The sequence below is a fragment of the Nannobrachium achirus genome, assembly GCF_963921795.1.
Source record: "Nannobrachium achirus genome assembly, chromosome: 16".
In the NCBI taxonomy this organism is placed as follows: Eukaryota; Metazoa; Chordata; class Actinopteri; order Myctophiformes; family Myctophidae; genus Nannobrachium; species Nannobrachium achirus.
In genome coordinates, this window is record NC_137823.1 from 54,984,453 (window position 1) to 55,008,380 (window position 23,928).

The following is a 23,928-nucleotide window of genomic DNA, read 5'->3' on the forward strand; positions in this document are numbered from 1 at the left end:
GAGAACATTTACCATCAATACTATAATTTTGCAAATGTCTGAGTGAGTGTCTGTATGTATGAAACAGCGTTTCTCATCAGTGGCTGGAGCAATTGATCTGAAATCGCATCACCATAAGCATATGAACACACCTGACATAACTGTGAAGCCCGTTTGTCACTTTCGCAAATCGTATGCTGTATATTTGCATTTTATGGTGTATCTATATCTATTTAGACTACAGTACCTTTTGTGACCACACATGTTAAGGGAGGGGCGCTGTTGTTCAGGCCATGCACAATCACACACAAACACACACACACACACACACACACACACACACACACACACGGGGGGAGTGTGTGTGTGTGTGTGTGTGCAGGCGGGCGGGCGGGTGTGTGTGCAGGCGGGTGGGCGGGTGGGCGGGCGGGCTGGGGGGGGGGGGACAGTATCTCTGTAGCCATTAAAGGAAACGGGTTTCTTACATTGATGCTCCTACATCATGCAAGCACCAGTTAAAGTTACTTTCCATCCCTCATATACTGTGTGCACAGTGCACATCCCATAACCCACACACTGCACATCATTTTGGAGCTCATAACTTTGAACGGGTAAGGGCTAGTTGAATTTAATTGTGGAAAAAAGGAGCTACTAGGTTGGCCTACTTGATCCATCCAGTGGCTTGCAAGATTAGCTCCGGACAAACACAAACACACTCACACACACACAGACACAGACACACACACACACACACAGCCCAAAAGACCCACGACGAACACATGAATGATTCCCATGCCTAATCAAGGATAGCATTCACACACACCACACACACACAAAGTCCTCACCTGTGGACGTAGTGCAGCTGGTGAACCGAGTCGATGGCCAGCACCATCTCGGCCAGGTAGAACCTGGCCATCTCCTCCGGCAGACGGTCCTCGAACTTACTGAGCAGCGTCAACAGGTCCCCACCTACGTAGTAGTCCATCACCAGGTACTGGTGAGAGAGGAGCGAACAGACAGGACACGTTAAAAAAAAAAAAAAAATCTCCATACTAGTACAGCTAGGGCTGTCACACAATTATGACATAATTGTCAATTATTTGACATAGACGCACTTACCGGTATTCCCATGTTGAAGAATGTTCATGTAGCCTCGCATATCAAAGTATAAAGTTGTCAAATATGTCAGTAATTTCATTGTGTATTTAGGTTACGTGTTATATCTGCCATGTGCAACTTCAAAGCCTAAAAGCCAAACAGAAATGTAATTGTCAACACTAAAAATACAATTAAATCGAAGTTATTTGAGTGACAATTAATCGTCATGTAAAATTTCGTAATCGTGAGTTCGTGACCGCCCCAAGTACAGCACAGTTCATTGTAAAAAAAAAATAATATCAACAGATATTTAGAACACACACCAAATTCCTGAGTGGTGATTTAGTTCACCGTTTCCCAAACCTTTCAGGTCGAGACCCAAAAGAGATTAGACATTTGCCCGGGACCCAAACTAGTGAAAATAGCAGATCTACAAGCACACAAGTAGGAAAAAAATGGGTCCTGACCCACTGTTTGGGAACCAGGGATTTAGATGGTCCCGTAAGGGTGAGCGTTGAATGAACCCCTTCACTGTGTAGTAGTTGCAGTAATTAACAGTGGTAGCATTACGTCATCTGTTTCTTATTTGAGAGAGAGCAAGAAAAAAATGGTCGAGATGATCCATTGCAAGCTGTTCTACAAGCTCACAACATGACGCAATACGAGCTTGTTGATCGGCTATTTTCAACGAGACACTGTGGTACCGTACCACTTACTATAAATTAGGCTTTATACAGTATCACATTCCACAGATAAATCAAATAATTATCTATTTGCAGAAAATGCCCATAATTTTGACTAAGTATGCCGTTTTCTGATCCCTCGCTCTTTTTCCATCCTCCTCTCCCTATTTTCTCACAGTATCATTAACATTGAGGGGCATTCTGGCTACGAATGCCTAAAATGAGTCTGGTTTTTCTTTTCTTCACTTTTAGGGGTTCCCTAAAAATAGCAGGCTGGGGAGTGTCCAGCTAAGAGCATTTGTTGTGAGAATGCAGAGAATGGAATGACGGGCAGTCCTGGCATTTGAACCCAAGGTCAGGGAGTGCATACTGGCTGGCTCCGCAGTCAGTCAAGAGATGGACGGCCATATCAGCCAATGAAGACTGTCGTAGGACAGCAGCGTGGCTATCGGCCAATCAGCAGGCTGGGAATTCATGCATTGGTGGTCAATGGCTGTTTGCCATTATCAATGGGAATGTTAAGTGATTATTGTTTTTGTACAAAGAAAACTCCTTTTTCTTTTTCTCTCTTCTCGATACTCTGATAGTAATCATTGCTACAGAGTTTTTGTTCAGTAACAGGGTCTCCCTGTCTCCGCTTCAAATATAGTATCCGTTTAACCTGTATCCTGTATGGGTTCTATCTCCTGATTGGATGACATTTGCATCCCAACCTGAAAATGTATTTTCTGTTTAATAAAGAGCTGGAGTGAGATGGGGAGATCCTTGCTACTGAACAAGCACTCTATGGCAATGATTGATATCGAAACATAGAGCTATTTAACACTTTCTTAAAAACAAATATAAATCATTCTCTTCTGTTGCCCACTTTAGTGCAACGTTACTCTTCAGTGTACCTTGTATTAAGGAATGAAGGTCTAAATATAGCTGTTTAATATGCTGGCATAACCACTATATCTTTACCACAATCTTAATATTAAGCAGAAAAGCGGACCAATCTCAGGCAGGGGCAGTTATTTCCAGAACATTAAGTGTAAAGGCCGGGGGGGTCATTTGACCATAAAGTCAGGGTGCACAGACAATGACACATAATGTACACGTGCTCACACAAGCCCAGCCATGTGTGACTGGTGGGTTTGTGAACCAGACACTTTGGCAGGTAACCAAGTGCGTTCTACAAACATAGCTGGATAATGAAAAGTGGCTGGGGAAACATGAGTCACTGATGATGGCTGATGGACATAATGGAGAAGTTTGATGCTTTGACAATCATGCTCACATGTAGGGCCGCAACTATCGATTATCTTCTCAACGATTATTCCATCAATTACCTTTTGATTAGTCAAATAACGAGAAGCTTGTTGTATTTACATCAATGAATCAACGTAAAATAATTGTAATTGAACGGTGCACAAAAATATCTAGTTTCACTCCTATTCAAGCGCAAATGGAAGTGTGTTTCTTAACTTATTTCTACATTCTCTTGTTGGTGACCATGTTGAAAATGTTGGTGACCAGAATAAATCCAATGTCTCGAGGGCTACCCGTGGGGCCAACGAAGGTTGATACAGTACATGGTAGTCCACATGGATGAAATCATCCAATCATCTCGACTGAAAAATGTTGTCAGGCCATGTCCTAATCTGTGTTTTGTGAAACACACTAGCACAAAGGAGGCCTACGTCCTCCCGGTGGGGGCTCCTCACTGGCAAGCGAGTCAGTAGGAAACAACAGCAGTGACGACACAAATGTGCGTGGGGATGAATTAATGGACATAACGACTCACCAGGTTGTTGTCATCCTGGAAGGCATAGTGGAGGGTGGTTATCCACTGGCTGTCGCCGTTCACCAGCACGTCCCTTTCCTCCCGAAAACACGCCGTCTGAAGAGAGACAGAACAAATGTCACGCTTTACAACGTGATGTATCCATGACAATAGGGCTGTCACAATTATTACATAATCGTCTAAACGTGATTATTTGACATTATCGCAATTATTTTGTCATAATCGTCATAATCGTGAATGTTGAAAAATTTCCGAAATAGTGGAAATAGCAGATCTACAAGCTCACAACGCGTCGCATCGCGACGCGTTGTGAGCTTGTAGATCGGCTATTTCCGCTATCAAAGTTATTTTATAAGTAGTAAGTTGTCAAATATGTCAGTAATTTCTTTGTATATTTAGGTTATGTGTCATATCTACCATGTACAACTTCAAAACCTAAAAGCCAAACAGAAATGTAATTATCAACAACAAAAACACAATTAAATCGTTAATCGCCAATTATTTGAGTGACAATTAATCGTCATGTAAAATGTCATATCGTGACAGCCCTACATGACAACATGCAGGACCAGGGAAAGTCATAGATCAGGGGTCTTCAATGTTTTCAGGCCAGGGACCCCTTAGTTGAGAGAGAGATGAAGCAGGTACCCCCACAACCTGTTCATAGATTCCATATAGTTTCATTGTTTGACAGCACAATCATCAGAGTATTTTGGATGTCAATTTGTGTTTTCAGATATTTCACCACTTGAACTGTCAATACTTAATAAACTTGACCTTTCACTCTGTACTTAATCTGCTCCATTTCCCCTCTACACCAAAGCTCTTTGCCAAAAATAGCCGATCTACATAATCTACAAGCTCACAACGCCTTGCGCTAGTTTGTAGATCTGCTATTTTTGGCTAAAGTTCTCAGAATATGGACACTAGGGTTCAAATGGTTAATATAAAAAAGGAGACTCAAAGATTTGGAGGACCCCCTGTAGTAACTCTGGGGACCCCCTGTTGAAGACCCCTGTCATAGACAGTGTAGAGCAGGGGTTCGCAAAGTGGGTTCCTGTGACGCAAGTCCACCCCTAGGATAGAGATGATGGGGTTCAAGTGGTTAAACGTCAAGTATAAAGTTATTTTCAATCTGTCCTAATGGAAACAGATATTCTCTCAAGTTTTCCTTGTTTGACATACTGGATCTTAGGTGGAAAGATTTTCATATTTACGTACCATGACATGAATGTAAGGTGCTAGTATCAATATAATTCAGGGGTGCCGTGGATGAAAAAGGTGACCTGAGCCAAAAAATGTTGAACCTCTGGTGTAGGGGCAATGTGAGACTTTTTGAAATCTTTTGAAAGATTTTTTTAAATCACTTAAGTCATATTTCAAGGCCGACTGTCACTCAAAAATGGCCAATCCAGAGATACACATCGCAACACGCCATGAGCTTGCAGATGATCAGTTATTTCTTTTTGCTTTCTGCTTTTTTTTAGTAAATGTTTGAAACTTTTGCCCAAAATAGGGATGCCAGGTTTAAAGTATAATATTCAGCCACAATACAGGAATGTAGCAGATGATATCAGCTATAAAGCTCCACTTTGAATGGATTTAATGTGAAATATGCACCCAGGTTACACATAGTACAAGTCTAAAGGCTCCCACCCACTGCAAAGAGTAAATCAAACATAAGACCCTCCAGGGGATTAACGGACATTCCGTTAATAAAAACAAGCATGATAATATCTGCTAATGTTGCATAAACACGCAGTAAACCTCCACCAAAGGGCACATGGTTAGTTTTGCTTTTTTTTTAGCTTTGCTTTTTGTTCTGTTGTTTCCCATGTCCAGGCTCACACACACACACACACACACACACACACACACACACACACACACACACACACACACACACACACACACACACACACACACACACACACACACACACACACACACACACAGAGTGTATGGGTAGTTCTGCCCAATGAGATATGAGGCATGAAGATGGAAGACCCAGGGGACCAATAGGAATGTCTTACCGACTGTCACGGAGAGGTCAATGAGAAAAACACGCATTAGAGAGGCCAACAATGACATGTGTCACACACTGCATGTGACCCAGCGGTTGGGTTAAGGGAGCGCGCATGGGGCCCACATGTCCCTCCATGGCACCAAATCATATAAGAGCTTGTCAACCTTTTAAACCGTACGTTTAAAAGAGACCGCTTTTTTTAAATCACATTAAACCCTGGAGTCCCGATGTTGGGCATGTCATAACGGAAATCGCACGTTCACAAGCTCACATCGCATGGCAACTTGTTGTGAGCTTGTAGATCGGCTATTTGAGGACAGCCAAAATATAAAATGGGTTTTTGAGTGGTTAAGATATTTCTGTCTAAAATGTCTTAATGTAGGTTAAACACCACTACTGTATATACTGTACTGTATGTATACAGTAGCAGTATGTTTGGAGAGTCTCACCTCTGCTCTCTTCAACATCTCCCATTTGTTGAGAATCTTCATGGCGAACACCTTGTCTGCATTCTTTACCCTCACCACTGCAACCTGGAGAAATACACAGACAGAAACAAGAGTTTAATAATATATAATATAATATAATAATATATCATGGTATATGCCTCTCATAAAATATGCCCTCTCTCTCTCTCAGGAGCTCTCTCTCTCTCACTCTCAATTCAATTCAATTCAATTCAATTCAAAGGGCTTTATTGGCATGATAAAACATACGTTTACATTGCCAAAGCACAAGTGTACACAGTACAATACAATCAATCAATATAATACAATCAAAATGAAATATGTACAATTTGAAGGGGTGGGACAGTTTTCATGTATGTTTCATGTACAGTTTGTATGTACTCCGTTATTTTTTTACAGAGAGAGAGAGAGAGAGAGGGAGGGAAGGAGAGAGGCAGAGCCAGACTGACAGATGAATAGATAAATAGATTATTGATCCCATAAGGTAAATTCAATTGGCATTGCAGAACGGTACTGCAACATAACCGATATACGCACATACTGTATGTACACATAATAAACAGTGAGCACACATGTCGTTGATGTTACTGGTAGAGAGGAGAGGGAACAGGAGGAGAGCAGAGAGGATGGGAGATGAAAGGGAGTCATAGTACAGGAGTACAGGAGGAGGAGGAGAGGAGGAGGCAGACGAGAGAGGAAGGGGAAAGGAGGGACAGGAAGTGACCTTGGACACCGAGGTGTCGACCCCGAAGGCTGACTGACACGCACCACCTGGATCCTCTTACACCACACACACACACACACACACACACACACACACACACACACACACACACACACACACACACACACACACACACACACACACACACACACACACACACACACACACACACACACACACACACACACACACACACACACACACACACGAGCGTGCATGCACAAACACATAATGTCGTTGTCGGGTGGAAACCTTGTATGTCCAAAAGAAATACTTTTGTGCGACAGCCTTGTCTGATGAAGCAGGGCTTTACTTGGCAAACAAAACATACACATTTAAAACTCATATGAGCTGTTACCATCGGGCAGGAGGCTTAGAGTACCTCTGGCAAAGAAGAAGGGTCATCATTTGTGCCAATGGCAGTGGACATTTTAAATAAGAAAATGTTTGAATAGTTCCAACCCCCACAGCCCTTGATCACTGTTGCAATGTTGCCATGTCATGGGATGCATTTTATATCGTTTTAATGCATTGTGTATTTTATGTATGTTTTATTGATAGGTTTTCAATGTAATGGGTCCCGGGACCCACAGGTGGTCATTCAAATGGGTCCCAGAAAAGTTTTATGAGTCCTCAATACAATGTTTTCGAGCGATGTGAGCTTGTAGATCGGCTATTTTCAAAATGTTTGCCTATTTCTTATATTTATTTTACAATTTGGCTAATGTTTGAACTTAGAACTAGGCTACAGACACCCATTTAATTATATTTATATCACTGGGACCCCAATTTATATTAAATGTTAAAATACTAGAGTACAAATGGAACAGGTCCATTTGGTTCCATTTGTTCACCGAGTTACAGACCCATAAAGTTCTATTTGGTTCCTAACTATCATTTATCTGGGGACCCCCTGGAACTCCCTCAAGAACCCAGGACCCCACTTTGAGAACCACTAGTGAAAATACCCCAGGACCATGACATGAGTCCCTGGGCGACTTGAATGAGTTTTTGATGCGGGATGCGCACGTAATGACATCACTGTTGTTGTATACTGACTGAATGCCTGTGTGCCAAAGACAAATTTCCATTTTATGCAAAATTTGATGGACAATAAAGTTTTCTTATCTTAACTTGGAGATACAAGGTTTCTGCCCGAGAGTGCACACACACGCACACGCACACACACACACGCACGCACACGCACACGCACACGCACACACACACACACACACGCACACGCACACACAGCTGGGCATTCGTGTCAGATGGATCCATGCTACAATTCCCTTCTTGGTGTCCTGACTCGCATATAATATACAGTACAAACACATGATGGAACAACATTCCCATATGGAACCCCTTTAGGAACCAGAGAGAACCTTTTTGTTGGGGTGAGAGCATGAAATGTGCTGCTGTGGTCTTTTTAAAACAACGTGGGAGGCCTGAGGGCATATTCATACTGTACACAGTTACTGTATGTGGGGTTGATGCATCCAGGCCCTTTCTTTTTTCTTTTTTAACCAATATGGATTTTGCTAAATGTTCTTCATGCCATTTGTTTATGGAAAAGAACGGATCAGATTTGTCTCCTTTGTAGGCAGCACACTTGTTGGCAGCAGCGACTGCAAAGTAGGGATGGGACGATATGAAAGTTTCATATCACGATTATTGTGACCAAAGAAATTGCGATTTACGATATTATCGTGATAATTAAAATCCATTATCCTGGGGCAGAACATTTGCCAAAAAATAGCTGATCTACAAGCTTGTAGATCAGCTATTTTTTGGCAAAGAGATTTGGTAGAGAGTGAAAAAAAGACTGTATAAAGTATGTATATTATAAGTATGTTTTACCAATAGAGGGTTTAAATCGTACTGGATATGCAGCTCGGCAAGTAAAGGATAAATTGATCCCAGTGCATGACAGAGGACGATATCACGATAAATGTAATCTCCACGATACGATTATCGTGAGTGTTTTTTATCACGATAAGCAATCGTCCCATCCCTACTGCAAAGAGGTTTTTACAACTAAGAGGAACAGTCAACGGTGACTTTCACTGATCACCGATGAACTGCTGAGAAAGGATCACGCAAGGATGACCTACTAGGCCAGGGTTCCCCAATTAGTTTTCCCCAAGGGCTGAATCATGTCTAGGGTACCAAGCCAAGGGCCACAACATTAGAGCAGTGATGGCTGAGTGGTTAGTGTCCATACCTAGGACTCCGGAGACCCCAGAGGTCGCAGGTACGATCCCCCGCTCCAGCTATCACTGCTCCCCCCCTTGCGCTCCTTGTGGGCTGCCTCATAAGGGTTCAGCTGGGTTAAGCTGAAAAAAAAGCAGCTGGGTTGGGCTGCGATACCCGAATTTCCCCCGTGGGAGGAGTAGGTAACTATCAACATTGCAGGGGGCGACGGACGGTGGCGTTCCCGCTACTCCAGCGACAGTTCAGATATCGTCGTTGTCGGTGAATATCTTGTATGTCCAAAACCGTTCGTTTTGCAATCATTTTAAAAATTATTTAAACTAGTGAAAACAGCCGATCTACAAGCACACAACGCCTCGCATCAGATCGGCTGTTTTCACTACTTTTGTGCGACGGCCTTGTATGATGAAGCAGGGCTTTACTTTGGGAAAGAACATACAAATTTGGAGACACAAGGTTTCCCCCCGACAACGACGATATAACAGTGTTGTTGCTGCTCTTATACCACCATTATTACTGGGGTTGGTGTGGGCCAGACAGTAGCCCCCCCCGCGGGCCGCAAATGGCCCACGGGCCGCCTATTGGGGAACCCTGTACTAGGCCATGACCCACCATCAAGGAAGTCAGGGTTATGAACTTATGACTAAGAAGAGAGGAGCTCTCTCTCTCACATAGACACACACACACGCTGACATTTGCAGGCATTATACTGTACATATGCTCATACAAAACCCAGTTGTAATCGCAAACACACAAACACACACACACACACACACACACAGTATGCACAAGTATGCAGACACACATGGAAATATGTAAACACTGTCTCTCTATCTCTCTCTGTCAAGTAGTGAAAACAAGCGAGTGGTCCGTACAAGAGGGGGAGCCTGCAGTCTATTAAATGAGCCAGGGAATGCAGCTAATGCAATACAATGATAACATTCCTCCACTGTTTGGATTTCCCCCAGCGATCACTCTGAGGAGGAGGAGGAGAGGAGGAGAGGAACAGGGGCAGAGAGAGAGAGAGAGAGAGAGAGAGAGAGAGAGAGAGAGAGAGAGAGAGAGAGAGAGAGAGAGAGAGGAGAGACAAGAGGTGGAGCACACTGTTCTTGGCAACAACTTTGTGTTTTTGTCCCTTTCTCCATCTCCCCTTTCTGCACTCCATTCTTCCTCTACTCTTCCTCGTTTCCGACCTCGTTTGCTGGTTTTCGTGACCAGACTGAAGGTTCATTTATAGACCCTATCGACAAGGGTTGGTTGACAAGAATTAGGGTTGGGCAATATAATCGATATGGCAATACATCGCGATAGTTTATTTGCCAATACTTTATCGATACTTCAGGCTGTAGTATCGCAATACTTTGAGGAAAATAAAATAAGTTCCCATGCATAGGAACCAATGGTAGAAGTCCGGTCCTGACACTCGCTGCCTTTAGATGTCGCTGTACTATAGTGGCTACTTCCCCTTCCCACGGTTCAGTGAGTGAGGTCTCTCGAGAAAATGGCTGCGAACGATGAAAACAACAACATTAGAGCAGCGTCTTCAGCTTTGAAAGCTGATATATTGCAATAGTATCGCAATAGTATCGTATCGCAAAGATTTGCAATATATCGTGATACTATTGCATCGTGACCCAAGTATCGTGATACTATTGCATCGTGAGAAACGAGAATGACCAAATACATATGAATGAACAAGGCAACCTAGAGTTGTTCATATGATATAGTCAAGATGCGGCTAATTCATGACGCTCCATTTTCCCCATGTCAAAGTCCATCGAGTTTTTCGGTCACAATTTGTCAACTGAGTGTTTCCAATGTAAATAAAATCTGTTTTTGAAATAGGTCAGCGAGCTAACACTTGGAGGGTGGGTTGTGGCGTTATTTAGTCATTCAGCCACAGGGGCTAGTAGTTTAATTAATTAAACATTTAAACCCAGACTTCATTGAACGGGGTCCCCAAGGGACATATGTTCTTGTATTATCTAAGCTGGTCCCTCCTCACCGAAAATAGCCAGTCTACAAGTTCACAATGCATCACCAAGGGTTGTGGGGTTGCAGATCGGAAATTTTCTCAGACTGTTTGCCTAATTTCACTGAATGTTCGCCTATTATGATGACATGACCAGAATGGAGACGCTAGGTTCATTTAGTTAGACCAGCCAATCTAATATTCCTTCACTGCTAAAATGGCTTGCTGGAGAGGAAAGACTGACTGAGCAGAGCAGAGCACACGTTGGCAACCTCCCAAAGTGGCCAGCAGACATGACAGATTTGCCAAACATGGGCAATATAAAGATCTGTTTTTTTCGTTTGCGGCATGAATAAAACGCATTGGATTTGGTGTGCAAGGCTGTGCGGAATCGGCGCTGCGGATCCAAAAAGGAGTCATAAAAGGAGTGAGGAGTTTTTTACCGCATGCGACAAGACGCACGAATCGAACTGAGTTCGATCGAGAAAAAAACGCACGGCGGCAGCCACTCGTCGCACGGCTAATTCGGAGCCGGTGTGCATGAGGTCGTAGAGAATCACTTTTCTTTTCAAAAAATTATATTGTCCGTTTTATCCGTGCGGTTAAACGCGCCTGTGTGCAAAGGGCTTAAGTATCACCAAATCTCTTTGCTGAAAATAGACAATCTCCAAGCTCACAACGCGACAACCTCAAAATAGGGATTGCTAGGGTTCATGTGGTTAAGGCAAAGCAGTAACTACTGATGTGTGAGTTCCCATAATGCAACAGCCCTGTACTGCTCCATACTGAAGCAGGAGAAGAAACCAATTAACAACATTCATCAGGAGATCTCTGCTGCATCACCAACCAACGCCATTTTTCTCCCTGCTGCTGACAATGGCAGGATGTAGCCTAGGGTCCCTTCACTTTTTGGGGTTTGATCCGGTTGGGAGCGGAAACCACTTTACGTCATGTTGTAGTCCTAGACGGACTACACTTTTGGCCGGAACTATCAAACCGGAAACAGTTTTAACCCAAAATATTCCCCCTGCACTCAAGGACATACTTTTAGGGCCTACCTAATAAACCCCTTGATGCGGCGTCGTTTTGCTTTTGGAAATTTTGTTTGGTATATGCATCTTTTAGTCCAACTCATAGCGACTGGCAAGACTACACTAGGCTACTCGAGCATTTTAATAGGGATTGGGGAAACAAATGGGGGGGAAACAAAACAAAGCGACGCTGCTTCTTCTGCTTGTGGTTTCCGCCTAGACCGGATCAAACCGCCCGTTGTAAACGATCACCAGGCTTTCCACCAGAAAGCCTGGTGAGGCGAGGTTAGGCAGGATACCTAAACATGTTGCTCTCTCTCTCTGTATCTATGTCTCTCTTGTCTATCTGAAAGGATTTTTCTTTACTCAAAGTCTCCATCAGTCTCTTTTCTGTCTTTTAGTTTTGTTCCATCTCTCCTTCTCTTTCCCCATAGCCGGGGAGCCACAGGCCCAAAAGCTCAAAGAATAGGATGTTACCTGTGATGTCATGACATACTTTTAATTTTTGTTTTTTCTATTAATTTGGTCATCAAGGTCCACAGAATGAGAGGCCTGCTCTGCCGGAAATCCTGCGAAAAAAAGTTATGGCCATTTGTATATTCACTCCATCGACTTCAATATAAAGGAAAGAAACACACCAAAAAAATATGCTTTAAGTAGCATGTGAGGGGTCAAACTAGGGATTCTTGATGATTCTGAATCCATTGCAAGCATTTGTTTTGCATGAAAAACATTCCTTGGGCTAGAAAACGGACCAAAATAACGGTGAAAAGTGATGACTCATCACTTTTCACAGGTTTGAGAGGCTGAAATCTAGCCCAAGGAATGTTTTTCATGCAAAACAAATGCTTGCAATGGATTCAGAATCATGAAGAACCCTTAGTTTGACCCCTCACATGCTACTTTTTTTGGTGTGTTTTTTTCCAGTATAGTGAAGTCAATGGGAAACTTTTTTTCGCAGGATTTCCGGCAGAGCAGGCCTCTCATTATGTGTACCTTATTGATCAAATTGATAGGACAAACAAAAATTTGGAGTATGTCATGACATCACAGGTCCTCTCTCATTTTGGCCCAGTGGCTCCCCGGCTACCATCTATACATTCGGGCTTGGCGATATGACTTCAAATCAATATCACCATCATTTCAAACTTGTGCCTCAACTAACTTGTTGCGACCGTAGGTCACAGTTAACTATAAAAAACGTCACATCTTGTCCTTATCTTCGTAACGCCTCAATGTCTATACTGTAGCTGCTGACCTGTTGTGACATCACATCATGACATCACATTCCGTCCTTGTCTCTTGTATGCCCACATATGGAGATCCCTGATATCCATATATGTCTATAGCTGACCTATGAAATCACATTGTTGTGACATCACATTGTGACATCACATCACATTCCGTCCTTGTCCCTTGTATGCCCATATATGGAGATCCCTGATGTCATCAATATTCCTTGGAATGCCCATATATGGAAATATTGTGCGAGTCATGTGGTCTATAACAAAAGACATCTGTGATGTCAGACGTCAGTCATATCCATATTTGGGAAAATATTTTGACCACAATTTAAACAACCAAACGCATCTCAAATCACACTTGCAAATGAATTCCGATCTGTGCGATTTCTTTTCACAAGTTAGCGAAGAGCTAATCCAGTTACAGTCCCACAGGGAAATAGGAAATGACGTCATCGCAACAGGAGATCCCCGTCTGTTTCCTGTTAAAAAGAAAAGCGGAAATGCCTGTAACTTGGCTCCTGTGTTCATATTGCAAGTTTGGGTGAGAAACGCTGTATTCACCGGCCCATAACTAGAGAACCAATGGTTGAAATGACTCGCTTTATTTCTTTGCGGAAGCACAGAGATAACCTCCCTCTTTACCAACGACCAGGGGATCGATCGTACTGGAGATAAATATTCTGTGACTACTTGAAAAGGTACGAAAAAATGGCGGCAGTGGTTGTATTATTTTACTGGGGCAGTGAATACATTATAGTGAAAATAGCAGATCTACAAGCTCAGAATGTGTCACAACAGCTATATTTGTTATTTTGTACTCCAATGTTCAACAAGGTTTTGTGGTTAATCAGACGAATGAATTTAGTTGATTATTCGTTGATATAAGAAAACGATAAAAAAAAACGATTAAAAAAAAACGTGTTTCTCTATTATTCTGTTTTAAGTGAATTCTTGGTTCTAAATATTGGTTGTGATATATTTTCTGTTAATTGCCCAGCCCTAGTGCATGTGCAGTCTTGTCAAAGCCTCACAAAGGGGACTGCATGCAGTCATACAGCTGGGTCTCTAATCTTCACAGGACCTTCCAAAAGAAAGTATCTATTCTCTGTTTTCGTTGATCCGATACGAGGTCAACTGGGCGCCGCTGCTACAGCCACACTATAAAAGAGCAACACTTCATGACTCTGGAATGCTAGCATGAGTGAAAGAAACTGATCGCGACGCTCAAGACAGTTGCCTACTGTGGATCTATCATCATTCAATTAGAATACTAGCATCCTACTAATGGCATACATTGCACCAGTCAAGTCGTCCCTATCATGTGAATGAATAATGGACCCATGTGATGATCACGTTGCGTCTCAAGCTGCCCAAAACTAACCGTATTAGTTACGTATGAATGGCACAGCTGGCTCGCTCAAAGGGCACAGGGACTTTGCCATACCACACATGACATGGCCCATTCAGAGACGGAGGCATATACCAGTGGAACCCAGTGTGTGTTACACAAGTTACAAATTAGAGATGTGCCAATTGATCGGTGAGTGATCGTGATCGGCCGATAATGCCTCTATCGGCTTTGATCAGTATCGGCTTTGCCGATCTATAAGCTAGAACAGCTATTTTCACAATATTTATCTGTGGGACGGAATGTAACCTCAGCTTCAACTCCTACAAGTTGAATTGGATACTAAAGGACCTCAGCCTGCAATCTCCTAATGTTTATACTTAATATACAATGTCAATGTTTTGTAAGAAGAATCATTAAATATATAAATGCTGCAACAGTAACACAATAAATAGAAGAATTTATTGATTTGAGGCTGTGAACGGGAATATCGGTATCGGCAGATACTGATTCTAGTTGATCGGTGACCGGTATCAGCCCCAAAAATCGCAATCGGAGCATCTCTATTACAAATAAATAAAATACCACTGATACAAAGCAGGTAGTCAATTTACAGTCAAAGAGGGATCGTAGTCAAAGATTTTGAATCTCCCTCTAGTTCATATTCTCAGTCAGTCTCTGTATAATTTTATCTCACTCTCTTGCACTTTTTCCTGCCTTCTGTCCCTTTGTGATTGTGTCTCTCTCCCTTGCCGTGATTCCTTTATTTACAGCTCTGGGAGTGGAGATTGTAGGGCAGATAACCTTCAGCAACCACAGGCATTGCGCCCGATTTTTATCGGAACCCTTTCCACAAAATGACGACATTACATATTTTCGGGCTTTGTGAAACCCTTGTCAACCATTCCCCCGCTGCCACCTCTGGGACATGGCTACAGGGGGCACCTTGGTGCGGTTCACCCACACTGTGTGAAACTGAAGCCCAGTAAAAGTCTCGCTGAGGCCGACGGGGCCTGGAACGTTGGGCAGGGTTCCAATCAGGGATGGGACGATACGCGATATTATCGTTTATCGTGATAAAAAAAAAACTCATGATAATCGCATCGTGGAGATTTAATTTATCGTGATATAGTCCTCCGTCATGCACTGGGATCAATTCACCTTTTATTTGCCGAACTGCATATCTGGTACCACTTAAATCCTCTATTGGTAAAAGGTACTTATAATATACGTACTTGATACAGTCCTTTTTCACTCTATCAAATGTCTTTGCCAAAAAATCTGCTATTTTTTGGCATATGTTCCGCCCCAGGATAATGGATTTTGATTATCGCGATAACATCGTAAATCGCGATTTCTTTTGATTATCGCGATAACATCGTAAATCGCGATTTCTTTTGTCACAATAATCGTTATATGACATGTTCATATCGTCCCATCCCTAGTTCCAATCCTCCCGTGCGTTTGTGCATGTATGTGTGTTTCATAAGAATCATCAACTAGGTATGTCTGCGTGAAAGTGTGTGCTCTTTCAGGTATGCGTTATGTGAAAAAGTATGCACTCTGTGTGTGTGTGTGTGTGTGTGTGTGTGTGTGTGTGTGTGTGTGTGTGTGTGTGTGTGTGTGTGTGTGTGTGTGTGCGCGCGTGCGTGTGTTATACAGACTGCAAAATGCTACAAATCCACGGCAGTCTCACACCATAATGTAATGCACACCGACTACAGTATGAGGCTTTTATCCTTCCATGTCCGGAAAAGACTTGTGGATCCAAAGGGTGTACTTATAAGGATTGGATGGAAAAAACAGGTCTATTCCCCGCTGACGTTCATACATCTCAACGTTTCATAATCCCAGTAGGAAATCAACGTGCTACAATGGCCCCTTTCACTGTTTCACCAGGCTTAATTGATGGTTATTTTAGCTGGTTGATTGATTGACTTGGAATAGAAAGGGAACTTCAAAGTGATGTTTGGGCACTTGCCAAAATGGCGAGTGGAATAGAAACCATAGCCAAAACTGTCCGACATGTAGCCAGTGGCTGGCGTCAAACTTCTCCTCCTGTTTCCAATGCATGTTGCATAGCGTCACTGTCAGGCAGAAACCTTGTATGTCTTCTCTATAATAACATCTTTTAAATAAATGCCCCACTTCATCGTATGACGAGTGGCGTGTTGTGTATGACAGTGTTGTGCAAAAAATTGTTTCGATTGTGAGCTTGCAGATATGGCATTTGTTCTATTTTCAAAGTCTGTCTGTGGGATTGTATAAATATTTAACCAATGAAAGCATTAACAAGAGCTTGAGTGAACTACTTTGGATCCACTGGGGGAAAGTAACCGTTTTGGACATACAAGGCTTCTGCGCGACAGAGACGATAGGTAGGTTAGTTAACCCATTTAGGCCTAGGATTATTGACTGCTTTAACTATTGAAAAATAGCAGATATACAAGCTCACAGCGCGCTGCGAGCTTGTAGATCTGCGTAACGGGGTAAAAAGTGAAGACACAAGGCTGCTGCTTCCTGGACACCGGTGTTATGTAAGTGTACACCGCTCTGAGGTAAGAGACTTGGCTGAGCACCATTGCTACTTGTCCCTCCAACATTCCCCAGCACTGACATCACTCCCTGAAACCCGGTGACAACAGTATTTCAACCTCCCCGTGGGCAGCCAACGAAGGGGTAGAAAAAAATATAGAACAACTAAAGTACGGAGACTCTGGTTTCAGTTGCACCAATTAATTTCTCTTCCAGGGGTAATAAGAGTGTGAAAGGGGGGGAAGGGGGGAGCTTATGAAGTTGAACTCACAGTCAGACATACAAGTAGGATCATGCTCAGGGTGCTCAAGCCTCGAGACTAATGCTAGTTTGCTGCTGGAATGCAAGCAGAGGGGACCACCACAACCAAGGGGTTCAACTTGGGGTCCGCAACCCACCGCCAAGCCATTGCATGGGGTCTGTCATCGTGTCCCCCCCCCCCCCCCCCCCCCCCAAAAAAAAGAAAAAACAGTTTTCCGTTTATTAACCACTTGAGCCCTTCGTTCAAAAATAGCAAAACTATCTACAAGCTTCCGATTTTTTTAAAGGATTGAAATAAAATAAAAAACATACAAAAATAATGCACAGAATAGGGACGCTACGTTTAATGTGGTTAAGGTAATTTGAGAAAAGCAAACAAACAAGAGTAACAGGTTCCTACATGCTACGAAGACATACATTTTAGAAATGATGAACTTAAAAGTAGGGCTGTCACGATATGACATTTTACATGACGATTAATTGTCACTCAAATAATTGGCGATTAACGATTTAATTGCGTATTTGTCGTTGACAATTACGTTTCTGTTTGGCTTTTAGGCTTTGAAGTTGCACATGGTAGATATGACACATAATCTTAATATACAAATACATTACTGACATATTTGACAACTTACTACTTAAAAAATAACATTGATAGTGGAAATAGCCGATCTACAAACTCACAACGCGTCGCATTGTAGATCTGCTATTTCCACTATTTCTGACATTTTTCAACATTCACGATTATGACGATTATGACAAAATAATTGCGATAATGTCAAATAATCACGATTAGACGATTATGTAATAATTGTGACAGCCCTACTTAAAAGGGACATCATATCGCTACTTTCACTTGAAGCATGAGCATGTCAAGAGAGTGGGCCAAGGATATACCTCCGGGGTCAATAAAGTATATAGGGTTTAAGTGGTTGAAATGGACCCATCAACAAGGGCTGCAATGTACAGAGGTTGTCTAACGATGAGCAGGCCAGGCTGTTGCCTTGTATGGTTGCCTCTGCCGTCAGTGTTTGAATCGTGTGTGGAATGGGTGAGAGGCTGAAAGCATGTAAATGCAGACTAGAGAAAGCATCAGATGTTTGCTCAATTGCTCCATGGGTTTTAAATGACAACTTTTGTTTTTTTACAACAAGGGTTCATATTTTAGATGGTCATTAGAAAAAAGAAAAGATGAGTGTTAAAATGTTTTCATCTACTGCTTTATCCTTTTGTTTTTTTTGCGATTTTAGTATTTTAATTTCAGTGGCTAAATATGTCTTTTTAGACACTAAGTTTCTCTTTACACCAGCCCCCATAAGTCACATCTGGCCATGAATGATTGCGGTGCATCTTGGGAATGGGCTTATTGTGTCTAAAAATACATATTTAGCCGCTTCATGCATGCAAATCAAAACCGTTAGAATCACAAAAATGATAGAAAACATAAAATAAATGAAAACATTTTAACACTCATCTTTTCTTTTTTCTAATGACTATCTAAAATATGAACCCTTGTTGTAAAAACTAAAGTTGTCCTTTAAATGAGGAGACAGATGAAACTGCATTTTCATGACAGGGTTATTAACCTGTCGCATCATATCATATGTCTCAAGGAAAGAAAATTCAAATCATGTCAAAACAATTAAATTGCTTGTAATGCAACTTCCAGAAGATTCTCTGCAATGTCGCCTATGAGGCTGGTTTGGTGAGTTTGCGAGGAGAAGGCAGAAAGGGAGGGACAGTGGCCTCTTGGCATTGAACTATGTGGCGTATTGTTATGATTTGTTCTGGGGTCATGTTACAAATTTTCTGTGGTAAGCTTGGTAAGAAAATAAAAGCCAGGAAGTAGATTTACCTCTCCAAAGGCTCCTCGTCCAATCACCTTGAGGATCTCGAAGTCCTCCTTGTGCAGGCGCATCTGCTTTACCTTGGCGGTGAACGGTTTGGCTGTAGAGAGAGAAGAGGACACAGTGTCAGCATTTTATTTCAACCAATGCTAGGGAGTAGGGACCAAGGGCGTCACAAGGGGGGGGGGGGGGGGACTGAGTTACTAGGCCCCAAGGTGGAGGTTCCTTCATTATTTTATCTATTGAAAAATAGCGGATATACAAGTTCACAGTGCGCGCTGCGAGCTTGTAGATCTGCTATTTTTTAAAAGTTGTAAAAATGAGTGCAAATCTTTGAATATATGAGGACACTCTGGAAGACGAGATGCTGCATCTTAAGTGTTTTATCCTCCAATACATTTCCAAATCAAAAAAATATTTTGAGATAGGGGTCCGTGGCCAAATATCATTTTGACATAGAAACATAGGTTTAAAAAAAAAACCTTCAAAGAAAAGCAGATCTACTCTAATAGTATATCTGCTATTTTTCAATAGTTTAAGCACAAAATAACGCAGTGAATCCTTGTACCCAGGGCCCAGAATTTCGTGCGACAACCCTGCTAGGGACAGAGCCCCAGCAAGGTTGATACACATACAATAAAATAAAATAAAATTCTTCCCCGAATGCCCATTAAGTGGAAATATTTTTGGGATGTCTATTGGGGATATTATGTACACAACATGAGGCATTCGTTGTTAATTTCCCTCAACTACAACAGTTATGTCAAGTTCATAGAATGTAAGCAACTTTACGGTAATGCAGCATCTAAGAGCCAAGAAGAATCAAGGTGATCTCTCAGCATATACAGTAGGTAGGTACAAGCAGTGAAATGGTTATGACATGGTCCACAAGACCGTGCAACAGCAGCAATGTACAAGATTAGAACCAGACCAATATATTATTGGTTTGGCAGATATATTGGCAACTTTTTTACGGCATCAGCAATTAATTATAGAAAACCGATGTGTCCTGACCGCTTTCAAACTGGTCGGAATTGTTTTTGGCATATCATTCATTATAGGCAAGAATGTGTAAAAAGTTTCAAAGATTGCTGATCTGCAAGCTCATAAAGCATCACATTGTGATGTGTGTTTTCAGGTTTTAGGGCTTTCCAAAACCGGTCCCAAAAAAGATCGGGCATCGTTCGGGCACTATACAACATAGTAATAATATTAATACCAACAATGAGACAACATTTCAGCTGGGATGGATGAGGAGGAACTGCTAGGTGGCCAAGTCAGGTCAGGATAGCGTGATTATGGATCCCACTGGGAAAGATGGATAACCACGCCCCGGACTCATTTTTGAAGCTTGTGATTGGCTGAACCGCACGTAGGGAGCGCTCCGCTGTAGTCACTTGGACCGCGCGAGGTGCACCAAAACCCAATTATCATTGCGTTTATCGTGCACTTGCCCAGGCCGTAAATAGAACGATTGCATTCACCACGGCTTCGTAACTCGCGCGGCGCTCGGGCGTGAAGAGCAGGACCAAGGTCCGCTGGCCTTCGCGCCGCTTGCAATGTCGTGGACAATAACTGTGAAAACGAGCGCTCTATGCCGTTTCCATCCATCTTTCCCAGTGGGATGATCCATAATCAGGCGTCAGGATAGAGTATTTCTGTAATACTTTAGATCTACTTTCATATTACACTCAAGTTTTCCATAAAATATAATGTTCATGAGACCTTTTTGAATAGAGAACAGTATTAAAACCTATATTATGATTTTTTTAAAGTGGGTTTCTAGAATTTAACCTGCATTCTAATTACCTAAATCTAGTCTTGCTCTGGGATGCAGGCTGACAGAAACTAAAACATAGATATATAATATCACTGTGCGATAACTCACCAAGAACACCACCAATCTCAGTTCCAACCCATGCTGATAAAACAGTGGTGTGTTGATATAAAAACAGTGTTTATCAGGTCACGGGTGGTGCGAGATCCTGGGTGGGCATGTTTAGTCACAGGCATTCTCTTACAAAAAGCTAAGCGGAGATGAGAAGATTGCATCTCCGCGATCAATGAATTCAGCATTTCCCTCATTTGTTGAGCAGCCTTCAGAGTTCAGACACTTCCTGCTTTACATGATGATACAAGCACGCCCAAGATAACCTGAATTGGCCACAGGTTCACAAAGGTCAGCCAATCAGTTAGGCCGATACCGCATTGATAGGGGGAGGCTTTTGTGGAGATAAGTTTAAAGGATATCTTGCACGTGGATATTGGCAAGCTAACCCCTTTGGTTTACATTAGCATTGTCACAAAATTAACATCCAGTGGACATTTCCATACCATATCCGTAGTGCCAATTTAAAAACTATTTCACAACTATCCCTTTCACAGGAATGAATTACTTAAATAATTAATGAATGGGAAAAGTCTTGGCACCTATGCTGATCACTCCAGCAGTGTTTCATTGCCTTTTTTATATTGGCCTTTACCTGTATATAAATCTATAAGTGTATAATATTATACATTTAAATTATTTACACATACACACTTGCATAGCAACTGATTAACAAAATAAGCCATTTCCAGTGACTTTCCAAACATCTGTTTTCTCCATGCCTTCTGCATAGCCTGTGTGTGCGCGCGTGCGCGTGTGAGTGTGCGTGTGTGTGTGCGCGCGCGCGCGTGCGTGTGTGTGTGTGTGTGGGAAACTGACTGCCAGCCAATAGCTGGCAGTCGGGGCCTTTCTGCAATCCCTCATCGGCCAATCATCACTCTAAAACTGTGTGGTTGCCATGACTTCACAAAACCTCTGCAGTTCAGGAAAAATACATTCTCCTGCTGTGAAAAAAAAGGGAAAAGGCCTGCAGAAATAAAACAAACAGGCCACTGAGAAACACCCTCACCCCCCCCCCCCCCCCCCCCCGACACACACCTCCTCCCCCCCTTTTTCTCACATTTTGTCTGTCCTGTTCTCCCTCTCTTCCTTCCATTCTGTCGCTCCCTCTCTCTCCTCTGGAAGCCATGCTCGCTCTCTCACCCTCCCCTTCCTTCTCTAGCCTGTTTCTGCTCTCTCTCTCTCCCACCGCAAGTGACAACAGGACTCGCCATGCCAAGGTCATGCACCGGAGGAGCACAAACGGAGACCACAGTGTGTGTGTGTGCCCTGCCCCATGGCATAATAACACACACACACACACACACACACACACACACACACACACACACACACACACATTGGCGTCACAAGGGGGGGGGAGAGTGGGACTGAGTTACTAGGGCCCAAGGTGGAGGGGCCCAGATTATTTTATACTTTAGCTATTGAAAAATAGCAGATCTACAAGCTCACAGCGAGCTTGTAGATCTGCTATTTTTGGTTGTTAAGTCGTGAAAATGTGTGCAAATCTTTGAATATATGTATTTTTTAAGCGAACATTTGTAAAACAAAAATGTGGTTTCTGCGGGGTCCCTGGAACTAAATATTTTGAGATGGGGGTCCGTGGCGAAATACATATAATTTTGGGGGTCCTTCACATGAAAAGGTTTGAGCACCACTGACATAGAAACAAAGGTTTTTTTTTTTAAAAACTTAGAAGGATTCATAGATATTCAAAGACACGTTTTCACGATTTTTCAAAAATAGCAGATCTACAAGCTCGCAGCGCGGCACTCGGTGCCGCGCTGTGAGCTTGTATATCTGCTATTTTCTTGTACCCAGGGCCCATAATTTGGTGCGACACCCCTGCACGCACACACACACACACACACAGCTCAGTGATCCCAGAGCGTAGGCTGGAGGCTGGTGGCAACACCTGTCACGGGAAAGTGAGCTTGCTGACTTAATATTTTACATCTTGTAATCCCTGGAACAATGAGCCTTTTACACGCTGGAGTGTGTTCTGGCATCAGGTGTGCGTAGGAGAGCCGTTTGATAATGTCACATTAAACTCTCAAATACCTGGAACGCGCCTGAGTCGCGTTAGATCTTAACCACTTTAACCATTATTTTATGCTTTAACTATTGAAAAACAGCAGATATACAAGCTCACAGCGCGGCACCGAGTGCCGCGCTGCGAGCTTGTAGATCTGCTATTTTTGAAAAATCGTGAAAAAATGAGTGCAACTTGTCTTTGAATATATTTGACCCGATCTTTGACCAGACTTCCAAAATCCTTCTTCTAAATCATGCTGTTCTCAAAACCTTTTCATGTCAAGGACCCCCCAAAATTACATGTATTTGGCCACGGACCCCCCCCATCTCAAAATATGTTGTTCCAGGGACCACCCAGAAGCAAATATTAAAGTTACAAATGTTAGCTTTTAAGTAGATATATTCAAAGACTTGCAAAAAAAAAATCATGATTTTTCAAAAATAGCAGATCTACAAGCTTGCAGCGCGGCACTCGGTGCTGCGCTGTGAGCTTGTATATCTGCTATTTTTCACTGGTTAAAGCATTCAATAATCCTAGGCCTAAATGGGTTAAAAGGAAGTTCACGACGAGGTCATGAGGCTAAATATTGTCACAAACAAAAAAAGTTTCAGTGAGAGCAAGAGACAGCGTGCAGTGCGGTTTTCCACCCACTCCTCTGTAATCCCAAGGACGCCAGCAGCTTAATAAAAGCTTTAGGGAGAGAAAACCATCAGCTTAAAGAGCCTGGAAGTACAGTAACCAGTCCAGTAGCATGTTGGCCAGCGCCGAAAATAGCCGATCTACAAGCTCACAC

The 23,928-nt window shown here is 42.6% G+C and overlaps 1 protein-coding gene across 2 annotated transcripts in view; it reads right to left on the minus strand.

Moving 5' to 3' along the window:
- Positions 1 to 23,928, minus strand: part of cdc42bpab (CDC42 binding protein kinase alpha (DMPK-like) b) — a 151,528-nt gene that overhangs the window by 88,802 nt on the left and 38,798 nt on the right. For both annotated transcript variants that reach the window (XM_080744008.1, XM_080744007.1), the window contains exons 2-5: positions 19,221 to 19,312; positions 6,022 to 6,105; positions 3,547 to 3,642; positions 825 to 973 (exon numbers count right to left, since the gene is read on the minus strand). In XM_080744008.1, the coding sequence (XP_080600134.1) occupies positions 825 to 973; positions 3,547 to 3,642; positions 6,022 to 6,105; positions 19,221 to 19,312 (421 nt within the window). The remainder of the gene's footprint in view (positions 1 to 824; positions 974 to 3,546; positions 3,643 to 6,021; positions 6,106 to 19,220; positions 19,313 to 23,928) is intronic.